The sequence below is a fragment of the Spinacia oleracea genome, chromosome 5 (assembly GCF_020520425.1).
Source record: "Spinacia oleracea cultivar Varoflay chromosome 5, BTI_SOV_V1, whole genome shotgun sequence".
Taxonomy (NCBI): domain Eukaryota; kingdom Viridiplantae; phylum Streptophyta; class Magnoliopsida; order Caryophyllales; family Amaranthaceae; genus Spinacia; species Spinacia oleracea.
Genome location: NC_079491.1, coordinates 11,111,236 through 11,127,737, shown reverse-complemented (window position 1 = coordinate 11,127,737; position 16,502 = coordinate 11,111,236). Strand labels below are relative to the sequence as shown.

The 16,502-nt window shown below is 39.3% G+C and overlaps 3 protein-coding genes across 4 annotated transcripts; all 3 read right to left on the bottom strand.

Moving 5' to 3' along the window:
• Positions 1 to 110: 110 nt before the first annotated feature.
• Positions 111 to 4,450, bottom strand: LOC130461279 (uncharacterized). Of its 2 annotated transcripts, XM_056829297.1 has the most exons (4): positions 3,994 to 4,450; positions 1,621 to 3,805; positions 1,169 to 1,517; positions 111 to 1,044 (listed from the first exon to the last, which is right to left on the bottom strand). In XM_056829297.1, exons 2-4 carry the CDS (start codon positions 3,802 to 3,804, stop codon positions 386 to 388), a joined length of 3,192 nt encoding a protein of 1,063 aa, XP_056685275.1. In that variant the 5' UTR covers position 3,805; positions 3,994 to 4,450; the 3' UTR covers positions 111 to 385. The 2 variants fall into 2 exon arrangements, with proteins under 2 accessions (XP_056685275.1, XP_056685274.1); XM_056829296.1 differs by lacking the exon at positions 3,994 to 4,450 and having other exon boundaries at positions 1,621 to 3,888.
• A 1,850-nt stretch (positions 4,451 to 6,300) lies between these two features.
• LOC110799670 (protein NEN1) lies at positions 6,301 to 10,931 on the bottom strand. Its single transcript, XM_022004957.2, has 6 exons — positions 10,437 to 10,931; positions 10,194 to 10,351; positions 9,365 to 9,411; positions 8,692 to 8,755; positions 7,779 to 8,464; positions 6,301 to 6,810 (listed from the first exon to the last, which is right to left on the bottom strand). Exons 1-6 carry the CDS (start codon positions 10,708 to 10,710, stop codon positions 6,576 to 6,578), a joined length of 1,464 nt encoding a protein of 487 aa, XP_021860649.2. The 5' UTR covers positions 10,711 to 10,931; the 3' UTR covers positions 6,301 to 6,575.
• Positions 10,932 to 12,949: 2,018 nt separating this feature from the next.
• On the bottom strand, positions 12,950 to 16,030 carry LOC110799659 (uncharacterized). The gene is made up of 2 exons (XM_022004946.2): positions 15,090 to 16,030; positions 12,950 to 14,837 (listed from the first exon to the last, which is right to left on the bottom strand). The coding sequence occupies exons 1-2, from the start codon at positions 15,713 to 15,715 to the stop codon at positions 14,117 to 14,119; spliced, it is 1,347 nt and encodes a 448-aa protein (XP_021860638.1). The 5' UTR covers positions 15,716 to 16,030; the 3' UTR covers positions 12,950 to 14,116.
• Between the last annotated feature and the right edge of the window lie 472 nt (positions 16,031 to 16,502).

Here is a 16,502-nt window from a genome sequence, read left to right as displayed (position 1 = left end):
AAGAGTTGAAGCTATTGAAGAAGAAGATCAAACAACAGAAACAGCAAATCAATTTTGCAATAAAAATTGGTGTATTAATGTTTGCATTCCTGATTTGGATAGCAATGAAGTAAAGTTGTAACAAATTTCATGAAATAAAGAGACTTTGTTCCATAAATACTTGTTCAAGCAAATAAGCTTTACATAAACTGAACTTTAAGTGGACAAACACCACTGAACTGCACAAAAAGAGGTGTTCTAAGCATTTCACTGTTTCCAAAAAATGATCTCTGCACAACTGTTTCCAAAAACTGATTCTAACTAAACTGATTCTGACTAAACTGATTTGACTAAGTTAGTTTAGCTTTGTGCACTACAATTCACAAAATATAGCCAACTGAGGTGACTATGCAGCTGCCTTTGACCTCTTCCTTGTGTTTGGTCCCCCATTTGATGTACTTGCTCCTGCTGCACCACTCTTTGAAGTACTTGGTCCAGTGGCACTTGTTCCTCCACTCTTGCATGTTCTTGAGTTGTGACCAAACTCTCTACACTTTCCACATTTCACATTTGTGTTCCTCTTCCCTTTCTTTGGTTCATTTGCCCCTCTCTTTCTCTTCTTAGCAGGTCTGCCAGATGGTCTTTTGATGGTTGGAGGATGAATGGAAGGAAGGCCAAAGTCAGGCCACTGAGATGGATCTGCCATAGGATGAATATGTTCTGCATAGGTTAGCTTGTATGTAGCAGCCTTGAACCATGGGGATATGAAATCATGGGGGTTCATCCTTTGGTCATATATGACCCTCAGTGCATGCTTGCAGGGGATTCCACAAATCTGCCACTTCCCACAGGCACAACTTCTTGTTGCAAGCCTAATTGGGAAGTTGACATGTCCATCCCTAACCTCAAATTCACCCCCTCCACATGCTGTGGCATAACATAACCTGGACTCAGCTGTCCTCTCCTCTAACTCTTTCAATGCATATGCAGTGAGCTGACCTTCCTCCATGTCAACTGCCTTGTCAAATCTAGCCCCCACCCTCTGCATACACCAACTTCTGATTGCTGTACACCAGACATTAACCAACAAACAACAAGTTCAGGGGTATATTATGCATGAATATGATTAAACAACAAACAACAAGTTCAGGGGTAATATTATGCATGAATATGATTAGAAGAGTTATACCTTCCAATAATGAGAAGACAGGCATGTCTCTGAAGGGCTTTGTGCATGCATTGAATGACTCCACAAAGTTTGTTGTGTTGTGATCACAACAAACAGTAGAGTCAAACTTATGCCTAGACCACTGCTCAATGCAGCTGTTCAAGTATGCAGTGGCATTTGCATTGTACTCACTGATCTTTTCCATGGCCTTACCAAACACATACTCATTGTATGCATTAGCAGCTATCCAAAAGAGCTTGTGGAATGCAGATCCACTGAAGCCATTGTTCTTACAATTCATGTATAGGTGTTGGCAGCAAACTCTCCTAGTTGCTCTAGGAAAAGTTTCTCTAACTGCCAACTCAACACCCTACACATCAGCAAACAACAAAAACAGGTTCATTAATATAGAAACATAAACATAAGAAAAAGTAAAGATCAGAAAAGAGTAAATATCAGATCAGTACACATACCTTCATCCTATCACTGATGAAGGTCCAATCATCTCTGTTGCAACCCTCCTGCTCAAACATTTGCCTCAAACATCTCATGAAGTAGGTCCAACTGTCACAACTCTCAGTGTCTACTATCCCATAGGCAAGAACAAAAATTTCATTGTTCCCATCTATGCCAACTGCTGTCAGTAGAATGCCCTTGTAGAAACCACTTAAATGAGCCCCATCTATTCCAATTATGGGCCTACAACCCCTTAGAAACCCCCTGACTTGTGCAGCAAATGAGAAGAAGCAAGCTCTGAATTTTGGGTTCACATCCCCACTACTGGCCCCCCATGTTATAAGTGCATGACTCCCTGGGTTTGTTTGCTTAATCATCTCAGCATATCTAGGCAACAGCTCATATGCTTCAGCCCAACCACCATGCAGCTTTCCCTTTGCCATACTCCTGACCTTGTACAATAGCCTCTTTTTCACCCTCAACTGAAACTTCTCCTGTGCATACCTCCTCAATGTCTCCACTGGAATCTCTGGATTTGCCTCTATTTCCCCCAACATATGCTTACACAACCACTCAGAGGTCACCACTGGATTCTCCTCAAGCCTCCCACAAGTTCTGTGGGACCCACTGATCACCTTAATGGCCCAGCTAACATTGTCAAACAACCTACTGGCATGTATCCTCCAGTCACATGACTCCACTGCACACACTGCTGTGTACCTCCTATTGTCAGCCCTCTCAACACTAAGCCCAAACCCCTCCTGTATGCAGTAACTTCTCAACACTTCAAGAAATGTGGCCTTATCATGAAAGATCAACCAGGGTTCTAACTTAATGGACCCATATGGTTGATCAGTCCATATTTTGCCATTTTTATAGGCCTTATCCATCTTTGAGGAACCATTTAGACAATCCTCAAACCCCAAATCAGGAATATCATCAGGAATCACCTCATCATCAACATCAGAATCAATCCAATCATTCAGAACATCCTCTTGTTCAGAATCTGATTCCTCATAATCAGAATCCTCACTCTCCTCTTCTGAACATATCTCACCAACATCAGCAAAAACCCCTGGTGTCTTAGACCTTCCTGTACCCTTTCTCCCTTTTCCCTTTCCCTTGGAAACCCAAGTTCCAGCCTTCTTAGCAGTGACTTTGTTAACCCTAAACCCCTCAGGTCTAGCTCTGCCCCCCTTCTTTTTCACTGGCTGAGCTTGATCAGGTGGTGCTTGATTGTTAGGCTCATCAGTTTGGTTGTTCTGTGGTGGAGTGGGATTTTGTGGTGGTGGTGGAGGGGTGTGATGTTGTGGTGGAGGGGTGGGATGTTCTGGTGGTGGTGTGTGTTGTTGTTGTTGTGGTGGAGAGGTGGGATGTTCTGGCGGTGGTGTGTGTTGTTGTTGTTTTGGTTGGGTGGGTTCTTTCTGTGGTGGGGGTGGTGGGGGTGGTGGTGTAGGTTGTTTGGTGGGTTGTTTAGGTGGGGTGGGTTGTTTCTGTGGGGTGGGTTGTTTAGCTGATGCCCTCCTTTTGGGGGTTAGTTTCTTAGAAGCAGGCTTATCCTTGCCTTTTGACTTAGAAGCAACATGATTTGTGTGTTTGGGTGGGGTGGGTTGTTTCTTTGGGGATTCTTGTGTTTGTTGTGGTTGAGAGCAACCTGGAAACACCTCATCAGCATCATCTTTGCTAATGACTCTCACATACTCAACCTTCATGTCCTCACAATCAACAACAGGGACCTCCATAGCCACAGTGTACTCCATTTGTTCCTGTATTTCCCTCAAAATGTCCTCCCTTTCCTGTTGTTTCCTCATTGCCTCTTCCTCCTCTCTTTGAGCCCTCAACAGTTCCTCTTGTCTCTCCTTAAGTTGTCTCTCTTTTTCCTTTCTATGATTCTCAATTGTTGCAACAGCATTCCTAAACACCAATCCTGGTTTATCTGTTCCCTCAACCCAAATTTCAGCAGTGTCTTTACCCCAATTCCATCCCCACAGAAGCCTTAAAGTCTTATCATCATTCAATTCAACCTTACCACAAGGACCCTCAACATACAAGCTAAAGGTACTAGGCAAAAAAACATCTTGCTTAACTGATTCCTCAAAGATATCAAGAAACAACTTCAACAAACGATATTTTTCCATGTCTCCCACTCTAATATCAAAACTATGTGACCCATAACGTAGTAACAACCAAATAGCACTCATCCTAAAGGGAAAAAATAATGAAACTAACATCAATTTTCATTCCAACAACCACAATTGACCAATAACCAACAAGAAATTTGCGCAATTTTAAAAAAAAAACTTACAATTTCACAAACCCTAACCCTAATCGATTTCGTGAAAAAAAACAAGTTTACCAGCAAAATTAAACAGAGGAGAAGAGATTATTACCTGGAAGTAGACTAACCAACTTTAAAATTCCCGTTTCCTCTTCAACACTAACTCAACTGGAAATCGCCTCAAGTTTCTCCCTTTTTTGTCGCGATTGAAGCAAAATCACAACTCACGAACTCGCCTTTAAGGTGCGCAGCAAAATTCACAAAAATATTGAAGATCTACCCAGAATTTCTAGGGTTTGAGTAGGATTAGAGCTTGAAGAAGAACAGGGGAGAGGAGAGAGAAAGAGAAAAATGTGAACGGTTTTTTTTTTTTTGGTCTTTCTGTGAAAGTGAAGGAAGTCAATGGCGCTAAACCAAAATTAAGGGCAAATAAGTAAAACACCACTAACGGCAGACTAACGGCGTTAGCTGACAGGTGCATGTCATGAACAGTACGGATAAATAGGGGTATATTATGTGAATCGAAACAGGCGAGGGTATTTGGTGCGTTTTTTAAAACCTCGGGGGCATTTCATGAAAAAACCGTTATATCGCATGTTCTTTTTCCGTAGTGTCATGTTATTTTGCTTATGCACATATGTTCTTTTGGTGCACCATGCTCTATGTGCACCACGGTCCATAGTCCACGGATTGGTGGTTCGATTGATGATGAAGAAAGAGTCATATTCTTCATCTTCTGGAATTTTTCGCGAGTTCAAACTTTTTTTTGGATTGATCGGAAAATGTTTGCTCGTGATAATTGTAGCCTCTCGGGATGGCGGCACAAGAATAATCCAACCGAATATTCGATCTATTTTGAAATTTTGGACATATAAAGGAACGTTTCTGATCGGGAATTTCCCAATATATCCAATCACAAAACACTACTCCATATAAAAATTTCTTTGTAGCTTCGTCCGATGCTTGTGGTCTCTTGATCTTCAACCGAAAGGGAAAACGTTTCTATGGAAATTGTTCATAAATGCTCGCCATAAAAGAGAATCTTTGTTCTACGGGTATTGACATTGATTCAACATGTGAGACATGTACTTTAATGACGGAAGAATCTCAACATTTGTTTTGGTTTTGTTCGTTGGCGCAACAGGTTTGGAAGAGTGGATCTTTAATATTTACTCAAATCATCATGAGGATATAAGTCTTAAAGACTAGATTATCTACTATATCCATCTTTTTATAAGCCATGATGGACATGATGGTTTTAGGTTGGCTTATTTTCTTGGCACACTTTGGGCTTTGTGGGTCGTGAGGGCACACTTTGGGCTTTGTGGGTCGTGAGGAATACTGACAGGCTAAATCACACTCCTATCAAAGATAAACCTAACGTTCACCAACTAAAAATATAGCAAGGGACGTCCGAAGTAGGGATCATATCCAAAGGAAAATTTTGGTAATATTAATCCAACTTTTGGCCGATTATATTTTATTAAGCCCACCTACGACATATTTTTTAATAATCTCACATTTACTACCAACGACTTTTATTGGGCCCAACAAGTCATAAACCTATTGTAGGTGGTAATATGTCCCGTACTCTCTCTCGATATATTCAATCATCATCATATATTTATCACCATCTCGTTGACTTTTTCACCGGTTACCGATCAATTAAGCCCAATAAAAGTCGTTTCCTTCAAAAAAAAATGTCATTGGGTAGTAAAGTTGGGATTATTAAAAAAATATGTCGTATGTAGGATTAATAAAATAAAATCGGGTAGGTTGGATTAATAATACCAAAATTTCCATTAAAATAAAGGTCTAGACTATTGGCAGACAGATAAAAGTGTTGGTTTTTATGACTATAACTACGACAATAATTAAATAGGAGAATATCAATATTAAAAGAATCTAGGGCAACAGATATGGCATTAACAATGGTAATGTTGTCGACAGATGTGATCGATTTAGGCATGGCATGCTCAACAACACAAGCGGAAGCTTCAGCTTGCTTGAAGGGGATGAAATAGGCTATCACTTGTTCGATGACTAGTATCATTGTGTACACGGACTTAGAGAACCTTGTGGCTAATCTAATAGCCAGGGGTTCTCAGGATATAGAAACCCATTGGATAAAAACCACCATCAATGGAGGCGCAATCGCCACTACTTGTGCTCTAGAACCAGACTAGGTTTTTTTTAAAGTTATTTTTCTTTTCAGTACTTTTATTGTCCGTCAAAAAAGAAATAAATACAAATACGAAGTATAAGTTTACTTCTCTCAGTCGACTAACTATAACCTTGAAGGCTTGCTTGAACCTATTATGAAATTTTCTGATAATCCCGCCAGAAACAGAGAAGAGGCTTGCAAAGTACAGAACATTGCATAGAAGGCTTAATCCAATGGGTATCACTTACAATAATCTAATGCAAATCAGAAGAACACGATGTAACGATACAAGATAAGACGTCATTAACAACGTCAAATTACATAAATTCAATAATTAACAATAAATAACGAGCAATTAGCAGATGAAACAAGTGAGTTAAAGTTACCGTCATTTTAAACTCCTAACTCATCCAAACTTCTCAAGTCAAATCCTAACTCTCTCTGCAAAGTCCACTCCTGGGGTTCCATCTAAAAATATACAGGTTTTGGTTTGGACTTGTTAACCAAATGTGGTATGAACTGCAAGTTTCCTAAGAATGGATAACAAGCTTTTCAGCCACTAATCGGATGCCTGCACTCTGCTGGTAATCATATGGATCCAAGGAGAAGAATGCGTCAATCAGAGTTCCAGCAGCGAACATGCGGTCAAGTTCTGCAGCATCGAATTCACTAAAAAGGACCTTTTCCTCAGCACCTGAAGCAGCTTCTTTCTGGAATATTTCAGTGCCATATTTTGCAACATTCCCAGTTACAACAGTAGGTATGCTGGGAAAAATAAAGAAAACACACATATTAAGATTAGAAAATTTCTTGCAAGCTAACATACAGGCGAAAATCCGACATTTCTGAAGTTAGTTGATTTTCCCTTTGATGGAAAGCCAACATGCACAAAACTTTTTTTTTACTTTTTGGCAAATCACAGAACAGTGTTTTTTACCCTCTTTAAAAGATAGTATTATATGAACGAACTGTAGTGTAGAAATCTCATTATTTAACCATAAGCCAAGGGAATGGTTTCTTACTTTCTTCTCCTTTTATCCTTGCCTTAAAAAAAAGGAACCATTATGTTTGCAAGCTAGACACGGTTGGCTTAAGGCTCCATTTGGGTGTACAACATTTTCATGGAAAACAATTTTACCCTTTTTCAATTATTTTACGTTGTTTGGTTTGGCAAGGGATGAAGAACAAGTTACCATAACTCTCTCAAAGATGGAGAAATATTTTTCAATTGAAAGCAAGAGAAACCACTTTTCCTTCTTTCCTCCTTACCTCCATCTTCATTTTTCCATCAATCTTCACCAAATTTCTCCCATTTTCCTTTTTCTATTAATTTTCTTGTAAGGAACCAAACAAAGGAAAACTAATTTGGAATTGCGTTTTTCCTTGAAAAAAGTTTTCCATGAAAATTCATTTTTCACTGAGAATGTTTTACGCCAAACCAAACGGAGCCCAAGAGAAAAGGCCACCACGAAAAAGGGTTTAATTACTCTGTTTCCAAGTTTTTACTGCAATTCGCAGACACTATATTTGACATCATGAAAGATTTACTTGTTATTTTACTTCATTACTCGAATTTCAGCAATAAAGAAGAGATTTCTCCCCCCAAAACTCAGATGCCATGCCATCTAGAGTTGCTTGGAAAAAAATATACAAGTGGAATAAAGACTAACGGTTAGAAAACAACGGTATTAATTAAAATCAGAAGGATGAGGAAGGCAAGAAAACAAGCTTACTGGAGTCGTATAGTAGGGGAGCTCCAGTAACCCTTTCTGGCTACCATGGGCTTCCAATCAGATGTGCTACCAGACTCCATGAACAAGCTCTGTGCATGATTATCACAAGAATCGAGAACTTGACAAACGTTTGGAGGAACATCTACCACAAAGTTCAACCTCGGGCGGCCTGCATGATCTACAAACTTTCCACTAATTCCAAATCGCACTTTCAGATGACTACAATGAAGCTTCAATACAACATTGTCATGCAGTATCTGAATCCTTTGACTCCCGCGATAGAATGGGACTAGAGATGCACTGATAGAAGGAATAGAAACATTATCAGGAGTCAAAAAACCAGACAAACTGCTGCAGCCCTCAGATATCGTCAATGGACGAGATATTTCAGGGGATTCGGTTTCAGGGCTTTTCTCTGCTGCATCAACTTCTTGGATAGCATCATCCATTATATCCTCAGAAAGCCTTCTCATATCAAATGATTCCGTTTCAGGTCTAACAGGCTCAACAAAATTGAGAATCTGTTCCCCTAAGAATTGATTTGGATGGTTTTCGGAAATGGGATCTGGGTTGGGAGCATAGCTCATTTCCATTGGTGAAATTCTCCCGCCACTACGAGTTCTTCTGGCAGTTGTAGTCGGAGAAACCCAACTATCTCTAATAAGAATGTCTGGGAGGCTTGACTCCTACACAAAGAATTGAAGAGTTGTCCCGTAAAAAAAATATTACAAGACATTGTCAATCTCAAATACAGACCAAAACACACCCCCTCCCCCACACACAGAAAAAGGGTATAGTGGTTCTCTATAGAAATTGCACACTAACAAAGTTAAGCCTTAGTCAGCTACATAGCATACTTAACTTGCTGTTTGTAGTTAAATAATGAAACCCAAAAAAAAGAAAAAAACATTACCAAGAAGAGAACAGTTGCACAATACTTGAGGACTTCAAGATTCATGCGCACATCATCCAAGCTCCTGCACTCATTGAAAAATAATTAAGTGAATAAATATCTAAAGCAGAAATCCTGATAATAGCACGATCAAAAGTTGCACAAACTGATCACTATTGAACACTATGTGATTCCCAATTTTTCCATTTAATTATATGTAATAACACAGTGATTATGTAGCCTTCGTGAAGATTCCAAGATACCTGGATCCAATAACCAAATAATCAAATCTATACAACTAACTCAATAACAAACATGCAGAGTATCTTGGTTATAACTCACTTGTATTTCAAACCAAAATCACCCTTTCATAGTTGAGCTTTACAGTCTATGCTTAAAAACAGATTTGATGAGCCCCACTAGTTGCACTCTATGCACAAAACAAAAATAGCCGGAAGATCTTCAAGGTCAAATAAAGAGTTATAAAATAGGGTGAACAGAAATGTGAAAGTAAAGATACACTTAATCTTGATATTCAGTTAGCTAGGAAATTACCTATTCGGCTATTCCCAGTCTCTCTCGCACTCCACCCCCCCCCCCCCCCCCCCCCGAACACACACAGTCACACATAAAATAAAAAATTTATCGGTGTGGCGAAGACACCTTGAGGAGAATTGGGGAGTCGGCTTATTACCTATGAGTTTGCTGACCCAATCCAAAGTACGTGGCAAGAGTGGCCATCTGAAAAGCATAAGTATCAAGATATCAATCACCAATCTCAGCATTTCCTAACCACATATGTACTCAAAAAAATCATGAAAAGTTAATAGTCTCGTAAAAGTGAGAGCCTCTATGCCAAACCTTCAATTACAAGTTCAGCAAACAAACATAAGTTGTCTCTCTTGCCACATAATCATACCCATTACTCTGTTCGAAGCTCTGCTTTTGCTATATTAGCCATCAAAATTTAAGGGGAAAGCAAAACAGGAATATTCAACTTTTCTTTCTTCTGTCCAACAAGTGGAACATCATAACATCACACATCATCACTCACTACTGCGGAGTATGAAGTAAAACTAAGATAAACGCACCAAATTCGAGCTTGATCAAGCCAAGGATGGTTTCAAAAACCTCACCCCAATCCAAGTTTGGCTTTATGGTAACCTTACATTTTTTTACTCCCAAAAAAAAAAAAAATCATAAAAAGTGATCCCCTATAATTTCATTAAGCCATCAACTATCAAATTGACACCTAAATCTTTGTGTCATTGTGTGTGTTTTAATTTCTTTGCTTATTGCTTCTCAATTATTTATTTATTTATTTATTTAGATAACAATTGCAACATTAGATTACTCAAGCAACAGAAAAGATGACTATATCTTTCTTCGGTGGACGCCAAGTAGTTCAGTTAGCAAAAGTAATCAAATCCCGTCTACCTCATTACATTTACAACTACCTCTACCCAAAATAAGATTTCACATTTTTGGCTGAAATCAAATAGAGTAATTGTTTTTAAAATTACCTTCATATTACCAGCTCGGCGACCAAATCTCTCAGTAAGCAAAGCCAAAGAATCAATAATCCCTTTCGGCTCCGGCGGTGGACGCCCAATCTCCGCAAACGCTTCTCTAATCCGAGGACAATCAAACCTCGTTATGTTATGCCCCGCCCAAATCCTCCCTGTGAAATCAAAATGAATTCAATTTCAATAAATTAATCAAACAAAACAAAATTCTCCAATAAGAAAGAGAGAAAAAGGATGAACCATTAAGGATGTCGAAGATTTTATCGGCGAGGAGAGAGAAAGGAGGAGCGACGGATACAGCGGCGCGTGTAATACCATTGCATCGTTCCGATTTTGAGGAGATGAGAGACATATCTCTAGGGCATATAAGAGTGGAGTAATTCTCGAGCTCAACGAGCTTCCTAGGGCAAACTAAAATAGCTCCGAATTCAAGAATTGTGAAGCCTTGACCTTGTCTCAATGGTATCGTTGTTTCGACATCGAAGAATGCGATTTCTGACCTTTCTTCCGCCATTGATGAAGAGTTTTGAGGTTTTTGCGACTGCTGTAGAAGGAGGGAATGTTGTAGGGTAAAGGCGCCAAATGGAGAGATGAATTTATAGAAGTGGTATTCGTTGCGTATATGGGTGGGTTGCTTAGTCGAGGAGTTTTACAGAGGAGTGTGGGTTTATCCAATTTGGTTTCCGTAGACTAGCCAGGATTCGGACTTCGGAGGTTTCTCTCCTCATAGGTGGTCGGTCATTTTGGCATATTCGTTTCAACTTTCAAGGGATGTCGTGCTCACGACGGTTTTATTAGAACCGTGACATTTTGGTCATGTTTGGGGATGGCATGGGTATTGGAGTATTGGGCTATCACAAACTCTTATTTATATGGGGTGTACGATAAATATTGTACACCGAAATTAAAGTTGACGTAAAATGCTTAAAAGTTACCTTTATATATATGTAAAAGTTATCTAGTTTTTAATGATAAAAGTTTTCATTTTAATCAAAAACATTTCTTCAAAATCACTAATAATGTATAAAATTAATCATTCAACATTTTAAAATGTATATCTATTGACCTTTTTTTTAATAATATAAATGTTAGAGAAAACTGAGTAAAAAGTTAGAGAAAACTGGGTAAAAGTTATATCGGTGCACAATAAATTTATTGTACACCTTGTGCATGCAAGACCTTTTGTTGGACTATTGGGTAAGGTATACCTAAGGGTGCAATCGAGCTGAGTTGCGAACTAATTTGTCCGTGTTCATTTAATTTAGGCGAACTCAAGCATGAGCTTTCAACCAAGCTCAAAAACATGTTCAAGTTCGGTTCATTTAAGAGATTTTGTATTACGTTTATTAATCGAGCCGAGTTCTTGAGTTTAACCATTTGAAAAGAACTTAAATTAAAAAATACTTGTATTCTATGATATAGTAGTTTTTCCGAGACTGAAACTCACAGACGAACATCATAAATGATGATTAACACAAGTATAAGTTAATCCCTTTTTCAGAATGTCATTGAAGAGCATGAGACACCTGATCATATATGAAAATAATCTAATTGAACAAGCCAAGAGAAGAAAATATGAATGGCGTTCTTGAACACATTATTACATCTTGTTCTACTTGGTAATCTGTAGCTTGCATAATAAAATCTTATCATGGTGGTATAGGAGAGAGACATAGATTTACAGTCATAAAATTCCATTCAATTGTGTTTAAATTTCTTACAAGAACACTTTGAAGTTGTTGTTGGCTTGTGAAAATGAAGGTCCTGGTGATTGAATTCGTAGTCTCAGAAACTCTGGATTCCCTCCTTGAAAGCTAAAATATTCATGATAGCCAACATAATGGATAACCATCCATTCACCTGCTGGACATCCAATGCCCACTAAAGTTTGACTTGGATGTGTAATACTCTATACAGTTTGAGCACAGCCCTCTTGTTAATTGTTATCAACAAAAAAGAGGAGGATGTGTAATACTCTATACATTCACCGACTATTTTTCAGACAGGACAAATCATCAATTCTTGTTAAACATATCGCTTTATCATAGATCTTGTGGTTAAAGTGAGCCTCAATAGGTCTCCTGATAATTTTCCCTGGGCTACAACAAAATGTCACCAACTACACAAGTGTTTGCTGTACAATATAACAGAATCATATAGGCTCTGTTTGGCAATTGACCGTTGGCTGTTTTAGTTGGCTGGTTTAACCGGTTGTTTAGTTGCCAAACACATTTTTTGCCTGTTTTAGTTGGCTGGTTTAACCGGTTGTTTAGTTGCCAAACACATTTTTTGGCTGTTTGACCGCATTAAAAAGCCAGAAGACAATGAAAAAACCAGCAAAAAGTCAGTTACCAAACCAGGCCCATGATGTTGATATATACAAGTATATATATTTACACAGCCTACTTTCTGAGTTTCTGGCCCACTTTCTCAGTAAACAGACAAGATGAAAGGGTTATGGTCACTGCAACATCACTTAAGGTGGCCTAAATGGCTAAATCCACTAGATTTAGTGCAATCTAGTCTCCACGGAACTAGGTCACAGATTCACAGTCATAATTTGAATCTCTACAAACTCCCAAGGCAATCAAAGACAGAATTATCATTCTTTGAAATTAAATCCCTGTCCAAGCATCTTTTTTCTTTATTTTTTCCAAATGATGTACCTAGAAAAATGCTCAGTTACGAGCTGAGCTGTTGAACTCCCAAACTATAGACAAATTGAAAATGCAAGGGATTACTCATAACCTACATAAAATGAAAAAGATTAATGGATATCTGGTAGTAATATTTTAGATACACATAAAGAGTTTTTTACTGTACATGCTCACACTTTTTTCACACCCCTTTTTCAGGTTAGCTAGCTAGAAAGCAGAGTAAAACTTCCATATAAAAGAAGAAGATTTCTGCAGATTTACCTCCAGCAACTGCTTTAAAAACGCATGTAGGACTCGGATTATTTTGGCACTGAATTCATCTCAGGATTATGTTTGCACAGCTACAATGAATGCTCTGAAAAGAAAGCAATTCATTGAACCACACAGATTCACTCTCTTTTCTTCTCAATATCCCTTGAAAACACAATTTGCAGAGTACAGCACACAATTTGATCATACAACATTTTTGAAGCAGAAGCAATAGCCCTGAATCCTTGAATCCACATTTTGTCAATTAACAGCAGAAGCAATTCAACAGCAGAAGAATTCCATCTCCAACAAGTCAATTAACTCCTCACTCGTGTCATGATCATTGGCTACATATCTGACTTCACTAGTGAGTCTATCAAGCGTCTCATAAATCAATGAGATATGTCTATGAGTAATATCCCCAGCCATGAATTCGTTGACTGCTTCATTTAATTGCACCCAACTCCTGCTTTTACTATTTTTCGAACCCATTTCAACCATCTTCTCCCGTACATTAGCCACCTCTCTCCATCTTCTGGCCATGGCATATACATTTGACACCGATACAAGATACTCCATGATTTCCTCTTGGTCAAGCTCCATTATGAGATTTTCCGCTGCATAACAAGCAATCTCGGGATTCCTATGAATCATACATCCACAAAAGGTGCACCCCAAACTACATCATTTGGCTTCATAGGCATAGTCTCTATTAGCCATTCCGCTTCTTCCAAGAACCCTGCCATTCAGGGGCTAATTGCCCATTTTTCTTCCATTTCTTTGAAATATCCACACAAACCACAACACAAATTAAAGAAGGAAAATATTTTTAACCTTGTTGTTTTATCTTCTCCTAAAATATATTCCCTACTATACACAATTTCCCCTCCTCCCCAAAACCGGTCAGTAATTGCTAATCATGATGCAGTAATTAAGTGCTTAACCATCTAAAATAGTCGACGGAGTACAAATTCGATCCCTTACTCAAAACTTGGTAAAAATAAAGCAATAGTGTCAGCTACCCAGATCATTAGTATGACAAAGCTCCTTCCTAAGCTTTTGAGAGAAAAGCCTACAAGCATCAATGCTAAGATCAACTGCAGCGGCAAGCGCTACATACGCTGCTGCATCCTCCGTGCAGGTGACGTGCTGCACGCTTACCTCCACTGTCGGCTTACTACACTTCCCTTCCCCTTCCACACGAGCTGCCATCACAAAACCCATCCCAATATCACCACTACCTCTCCTTGGACTGCACCCGGGTGAACTGGAACTACAACTACGTTGACTCCCCCTGTTAGAACCACTTCCATTATGATTATTATTGAAGTGATTACAACCTAAGTCAATTGAGAATGTTCCACCTTTAGCTGTGTTAAGAGTTGACTCAGCTAAGACCACCCCTACCCCTGAATTAGCGCTCATGTCTGGAATCAACTCGAACCGATACCCGAGCCCGTCATGAGCTCCTCTCTCCCTCCATGCCTCCAGCCGGCCCCACGGCTTCCAAGTTCCCTCCCCCGGTCTAAGTATAAGCCATGAACCAGGGTTAGACCGGCTCACTCTATCTGAACCAGGAGACGCTACGAATGGGGTTACCATTGATGCGGCCGCAACCGGTGAACCGGATAAGTCATGAACCGTCACTGACCACCCTTTTCTCTCTTTCCCGGTTCTTTCCCTTTCGCTTCCAAACGAACTCAACCACCCTCTTCCACTCCCTTGCTCCGATGATCTAAGCGACAACAACCAAATTCTCCAATTACCAAGACAATTAAAACAAATTTTAAATTTTCAACATCCCAATAGAATTAATCAATTTTGTACTTAACAAGACAAAAATTAGGCGGACAACTTAATCATCATTTCATTCTCTAATCTATCACACAATTTTAAATTTTCAAATTTACTAAGAAAAGAAAACAGAGACAGGCTGAATGATTCTGTCCTGTCGAACTTTACGAAAAGCGGAAAAAAGAGAAGTTACCTTGAACGGTGATGGTGGTGAGAGGAGGTGGTACGGAAGCTAAAATTGCAAGTAAAAACAGGCTGACGAATATTCCCTTTGATCTGAAAAACCAGAGGACTACACTCCGGCTCACCGTCAAACTGAAATACAAACCTAGGATCAGGATCAGCCCTCACATTAACATGAAACTGCGATTCCTTCCCAACAGAAATCCACCCGTTATGAAAAATGACAGCCTTTGATTCAGCCCCCTTAAGTTCCAAAGGCACACAAAGCTTCCCTAGCAATCTTCCTGAGTTTTTCAGACCACAGGTAGCCCCTGTTTTTCCGGTAAATATAGATATCTTCAAAACCAGTTTCCCAGCGAATATTGATTTCCCCGCGAGTTTGTTGAGGTCATCCTTGCTTAAATGGAAGGTCGCAGCGGTGATGAAGGTGGTTTGAGGGTGGTGGTGGTGGTTGCCATCTGGAGAGTTGTTTTCCGAAGGAATGTAGGCGGTTTGAATTGGGAAACCCTTGAGTTTGATTTTACAAAAGCATGGGGAGGTTGTTGGGTGGATTACTGTGCGCGCTGCTTTCGCTGCTACCGGAACTTTCAGCGCAAGGTTCCCGACGGTAAGCCGAACAAACGGACAAGGGTCCATGTAAACGACTCCGTTTTACAGAAAACCAAGGAAAAGGGATGGAGACAGGGAGGTGCAGGTTACAAAATCGGATCCATAAATCGGCCTAGGAATTAGTGGGATTTATGGAAAGGATGGAAGAAACAACTAGAGATGAGTGTTGGGAATTTGGGATGTGCGAGAGTTTGGTGCGCATTGTTAACCATGAAATAATGCCTAAAACCCTTGGAAAGTATCTGTATTTTTAACAAAATCAACTCTCTTCTTCTCTCTCCTACTGGAAAAAGGAAGAAAAAAAAGAGAGGGGGCGCATTTAGTTGCAGAGGGTTGACAGGTTGTATGGAGTACAGCTGTATACAGGTTGTCACTATAATAAAAAAAACCCAACCCCAGGGGTATCCGGAGGAAGAGGGAAAACCCAAAAAGCGGGGCCCATGTATTTTACAAAAGAAATTACCCCCTTTTCAAAAAATGTTTTTTTTTTACCTTTAACTTTTTTTTTTTTTAAGGGAAACATACACAAAAGTTACGATAGTCTTCTCTCAATACTACTCCCTCCATCCCGGAATACACGCACCGGTTCGAGTCGACAAGAGTATATCTTAACTTATCTAAGGAAATAAAATAAGAAAATGTGTTATCTATAAAAGGATTGTCGTCTAAGTGGCTTGTAATGTGATGGCCAATGGATGCTACGTAATCAGCAACTCGATTAGCTTCTCGGTATACATGACTTGATTTTTTTTTTTAAATGTTCTTAGTCATTTACCGTCGAATACTATTTGGTAAAACCCTTAAATGATCCTGG

What these genes read in the sequence shown, in the direction of transcription:
- LOC130461279 (XM_056829296.1), bottom strand. Translation starts at nt 3,834, where the DNA reads ATGTTAGTTTCATTATTTTTTCCCTTTAGGATGAGTGCTATTTGGTTG. An exon ending in TCATCAGTGATAGGATGAAG is followed by an intron (nt 1,518 to 1,620) that starts GTATGTGTACTG and finishes GCTGATGTGTAG; the next exon opens with GGTGTTGAGTTGGCAGTTAG. An exon ending in TGTCTTCTCATTATTGGAAG is followed by an intron (nt 1,045 to 1,168) that starts GTATAACTCTTC and finishes TCTGGTGTACAG; the next exon opens with CAATCAGAAGTTGGTGTATG.
- LOC110799670 (XM_022004957.2), bottom strand. Translation starts at nt 10,710, where the DNA reads ATGGCGGAAGAAAGGTCAGAAATCGCATTCTTCGATGTCGAAACAACG. An exon ending in GCCGAGCTGGTAATATGAAG is followed by an intron (nt 9,412 to 10,193) that starts GTAATTTTAAAA and finishes TATGCTTTTCAG; the next exon opens with ATGGCCACTCTTGCCACGTA. An exon ending in GTGCAACTGTTCTCTTCTTG is followed by an intron (nt 8,465 to 8,691) that starts GTAATGTTTTTT and finishes TTCTTTGTGTAG; the next exon opens with GAGTCAAGCCTCCCAGACAT.
- LOC110799659 (XM_022004946.2), bottom strand. Translation starts at nt 15,715, where the DNA reads ATGGACCCTTGTCCGTTTGTTCGGCTTACCGTCGGGAACCTTGCGCTG. An exon ending in CACCACCATCACCGTTCAAG is followed by an intron (nt 14,838 to 15,089) that starts GTAACTTCTCTT and finishes GTTGTCGCTTAG; the next exon opens with ATCATCGGAGCAAGGGAGTG.